Source organism: Otolemur garnettii, unplaced genomic scaffold (genome assembly GCF_000181295.1).
Source record: "Otolemur garnettii isolate 467f Iridium unplaced genomic scaffold, OtoGar3 scaffold00016, whole genome shotgun sequence".
NCBI lineage: Eukaryota > Metazoa > Chordata > Mammalia > Primates > Galagidae > Otolemur > Otolemur garnettii.
The window spans coordinates 23,837,798-23,842,627 of NW_003852411.1; the positions used below are offsets into that span (position 1 = coordinate 23,837,798).

The 4,830-nt window shown below is 50.0% G+C and overlaps 1 protein-coding gene across 1 annotated transcript in view; it reads right to left on the reverse strand.

The window, feature by feature from the left end:
* Window positions 1-1,354: 1,354 nt before the first annotated feature.
* The window catches only part of TBX19 (T-box 19), a 33,591-nt gene continuing 30,115 nt past the window's right edge, over window positions 1,355-4,830 (reverse strand). Inside the window, exons 7-8 of the mRNA XM_003785833.3 lie at window positions 4,069-4,204; window positions 1,355-2,076 (exon numbers count right to left, since the gene is read on the reverse strand). Coding sequence (XP_003785881.1) covers window positions 1,782-2,076; window positions 4,069-4,204 — 431 coding nt within the window. The 3' untranslated portion in view covers window positions 1,355-1,781. The remainder of the gene's footprint in view (window positions 2,077-4,068; window positions 4,205-4,830) is intronic.

The following is a 4,830-nucleotide window of genomic DNA, read 5'->3' on the forward strand; positions in this document are numbered from 1 at the left end:
GTCAGGTGGGTTTGCATGGGCTTAGCTGATGGAACAGTGGTGGGGAGACTGGGGCAGGGTAGGGGACAGCTGCATCACTTCGAGGCTCCAAGTAGAACCTTAGACCTCACTTTCTTCATTTGAGGCAGATCATTTCCAAACCTGGCTGCTTGACCATCGCTTGTGCCATACTTGTTTGAATGCGGATTCCTGGACTCCAGCCCCAAAGGTTCTGATCCATCAGGTATGGGGGTATGCCCAGGAATCTGTATTTCTGTCAGGTGTTCCTGGTGATCCCGGAGCAGGGGACCCAAGGACCCACGTGGGGGAATGACAGCTCTAGCACCCGGTCTCCGTGTATCATCATCAATCACTGAGAATCGGTTGAGTCCCAGATGAGGAACTAGGGTAACACCCGGTGTGTTCCTGGGCTCCCACCTGACACACTCCACGTCCTGGGGACGTGTCTCTGAGCTCTGCCTCCTAGCCCCTCCAACCCTTCTTGTAGCACACACACTGCACACCAGTTCAACTCAGTAAATGTTTATTAGACACTGATGACAGGCGAGGTACAGTACCAGGAGCTGTGGGGTACAGAGGTAAGAAGTCTAGGCTCCACCCTCAAGAGGCTTACAGTCTAGTGGGGAGAGAGAAACACTCACAGGTAATAAAAATACAAGGCAGAAGTGGGGCGCTGTGGTGGAGGTGAACACAGAGCGAGAGAAAGGAGCAGGGAAAGGCCAGGTAGACCTCGGCCCATCAGATGCTTACTGCAGGGAGCAGCACCCCACCTGGCCCTGGGAGGTGGGGAAGATTCACACAGTGGAACTAGAGAGCAAAGGACACTTCAGGTGAGGTACAGCGTGGGGAGGTGCAATGAGTGTTCCGAGAACAGAGGTTCTGCCTTGACCAGAACATGGGATGCCAAAAGAGTAACAGGAAGAGGGAAGCAGGGGAAGGGGGTTGAGGCCAGACGGTGGAGGAGATGTGACTGCATTCTATAGGCACTGGTGGGCCATTGAAGGTTTCTCAGCAAGGGAGTGACCCAACCTCATGTCCTCAATTCTGTGAGTTGACACATATTGTAACTTAGCTTTTTTCCTTTTGGTTAATCTTACCTTACCAACTCATATCCTCTCTTGCTCTCAAAGCAGAAACCAACCTGGGCTCTGTGGCCACATACACAGTTGACCTTTGAACAACCCAGATTTGTACTGTGAGCAGCCACTTACATGTGGATTTTTCTCAACCAAACACAGATTGAAAACACAGTCTTTGTGGTGCAGAAGCCATGTATATGGAGGGCTGACTTTTCGTATGCCACCTACACAGGTCCCGCGGGGCCAGCTGTGGGACTTGTATAGCTAGTTTGGGCACCTCCAGGAGTCATTCCTGGAACCAACCCCCTGTGCATACTATGGGACAACTTTACTTGGGAACAGTGCCCTTAACTAGGAAAACTCTGAGCTCACCTAACAGCTTTCTACTACCTGGGCAGAAAAGGAAGTGAGGCTTTCCAGAACTTTGAGAGTAAGGGGCAGGGCACAAGGAAGGCACTCAGTGAACTTCTGCGTCTAAGCGCAGCAAGGATAAGCTGTGAAAGAAACGGTGGAGAGATGCGAGCGCTGTGATGAGCATCGTCCAGACTAAACCATCTCCAGTGGGACTTGGGGTACAACCCACCCTCCCTCCAAACCCCAGGGAGGGAGGACCCTGCAGGCTGACCCACCGGCATCAGGAGACGGGGTTTCTAAGTGCTACACAAAGAAGGGTCTTGGCTACAGAGGATACCAGGATTCCACCTAACTGCCCAATGAGGAAGGAGAATGGCGCCCACCCCCACCTGGTCCACCCCAGCTGGAGAAGGGATGCGAGGCCACTGCTGTCCAGGTGGACACGGCGATGCTGGTCAGCGAGGGCTCCCCCAGAACCTCCATGCCAGCCGAAGTGGGGGTTTGGGAAGAGAGCACAGAGGCGGGAGAGGTCACAGCTGGGTTTCCGAGGAGGAACGCTCCCGGGGTGCTGGCGTGCACCTCGGCACCCGGCCCTACCGGGCCCCCGCCACCGTTGCTGATGGTCACCAGGCACGGATAGGGGCTGCAGAGACAGAGAGAGAGGAGGGGAACGTTGGATGGCCCCTGACAAGCGCTTACACGGTGCTGAGAAGGGCGCAGGTTGGAAGAGGGTGCCTGGCCACTGCTTCATTTCTAGCTCTGCACAGATCAGCTCCACTTCTGCAGAAGAGCCAACAGAGGCGGGGAGACACTCTGAAATGAGGATAAAGGTAGGCGTCCTGAGACCTGGATGCTGGAGCTGACCCTGCCAATAGCAACTGACACAGTTGCATTTCTCTGGTGTCCCTTGTAGACTGTACAACGGACAAGGCAGGGATTTGGGCCGTGTGATCCACGCATGCGCTCCCTTGCTGGCCCAGGGAAGCCCCGTGGCACCATCAGCAGCCTATGGTGCTGTCAGAAGACCTGGGTGTGAGTCCCAGCTCTACCACTTACTAGTTCTGTGACCTTGGCCAAATTATATAATATCTCCGGGTGTCATTTTTCTCATTTCAAGATTTAGAGTGATAATTGTACATATCTTACAGACATGGTTATGAAGATTAAATGAAATGAGTAAACAGTGCCTAGCAGATAGCACTCTGTAAATGGTTATAATGAAGTCGTCTATTCCAGGTCTCCTGTCAGCTCCAGTCCCTGGCAGAAAGGCTAGGGACTCGGACCACTTTCATTGCCCTCTCTGTTCTACAGCACTGGTTCACAAGCTTGGCTGCGCATTGCACCACTTAATGAATTTTAAAAACTAATACTGGTGCCTGGGTCCCACCGCACAGAGATTCTGATTTAACTGGTCTGGCGTGCAGTCTGACCTTTGGGATTTTTGAAAGCTTCCCAGGTGACGGTAATGTTTAACAAAGCTTTTGTGTTCATACAGAACTCAATGCATAGGACTGCTGAGATTTTTATTCTTTGTTTCACACTAAGTCTTCAAAATCCTGTGTGTGCATTATACGCATAGCACATCTCAGTTTGGACCAGCCATATTTCCAGTGGCTACTGCATTGGCTAGCTCAGCACTAGACCCTGGCAGGCCATAAGGACATCAGCAACACCTGGGAGCTTGTTAGAACTGCAGACTCGCATGACCCACCCAGACCTACTAATCAGAGTCTGCATTTTAACAACATCCCCGGGTGATTCCAGCACATGAAAGTGTAAGATCCACTGCTGAAAGACTGAAGGTCATCTCATTCTCCTCACTGCCTTTGGACACACAAATCTCAAGTCATCTGAAATGTCCCCGAGCCCCATATTTTAATTTCGAGTCCCTTTAGGACCGTCTCAAAATTCTGCACATCCATACTAAATGGAATAGGTGCCATTTACAAAGCATGTTACTGCATTTTCTTATCTTGATGCTGTCTGTAACCCTATGGAGCAGCTCCTACTGTTTCCACGTTACAGATGAGAAATCCAAAACACAGTAAGGTGAAAAAAATTGCCCAAAGTCAGAACAGGAGGTAGAACTGGTAGGCTCAAACCCATGTCTGTCAGACAGCAAGATGCCTTCTGTGTCCCCTTCCCTCTACCCATCTACAGAGATTTTCAGAAGTCAGAATGAAATGCAGATCTCTGGTGGGAAGAGTATACCATAGGTCCTACGTCCACTTAGCTCTCTCCCCAGGCCTGTGGGCCAGGCTCTCACTGTCCTCCTTATAGGACAGGAGGCTTGTGAGAACATGGAAAACCAAAGGTCTTGAGTTCTCAGGACATATTTACACTTTTCCTCTTCAATTCCCCAATAGTCAGTATCCATTTGCCACCACCACAGTTTAAAATATTTTTTGATGTCTTTTCCCTTTGAAAATACACAATGCCAAATCTACAAAAGAAAGAGTACACGACTGAACAGGCCAGTGTTCTGCCACCACCTCTGTTCCATTCTGTCGTCACCTTCACTTCCTAGGGGCACAAAGGATCAGACCAACCCACCCTAAGAAAAGGAATGAACTTGAGTCCCCAGTGCTGAAGTAACCCCCAAGACCAATGAATAAGTTGCAGGTGTTGATCTTACCTTGGCCCTGGATTGACCGGTCCGTTGGTATGGGGTACAGACAGGATGCTGGCATGGGGGGTGGAGGACAAGGAAGTCCAGCCATCGGGTCCCGAGAAAACTTGCAGATTATTGCTTGAGCTTTCTATCAAATTCACTTAGGGGACATAACAAGAGTTGAGTTGATGGCACAGGTACAGCACATAAACATGGTGACCAATGACATCACCCTAAGGGGAAATACAACCGTGGCTTGTCCTCCAGGCACCCACAGTTCATTAGCACTTTCCCAGGGAAACAAAAAAAGAGGAAAGCGCTTAGGTTTATTGAATGGCAAGCATATGTCAGATACCATGCGTGGTTTAGTCTTCACAACAAGTTCCCACCTTTATTTTATAGAGTAGGCTCAGAGAGGCAGGATGATCTGCCCTGTGTGACACAAAGCTGTCTATCTCATTTCCCCACCTGCCCTTTCCTTCAAGAAAAGAGCTTAGCAGCCTCCCCTCAAGACAAGCCTAAGGTACCAGCATGCCAGAGGAGAGTTCTGAGCTCCAGGACCTTATTCTTCTCATCAGTCCCAAGTAGATTTATAGGGCCCAACAATAGTGTCTTCTCACAGAAAGAAAAACTGGATGATCTCACTTGTGTGTGGAATCTAAGAATGAAAGTTGAATACACAGAAGCCGACAGGGGTAAAGAGGTGGGTGAAATGAGATTTTAGTCAAAGTATAAAAAGTTGTAGTTACGTAGGCTGAGTAAGTCTGGAGCATGAATCCATAGCAC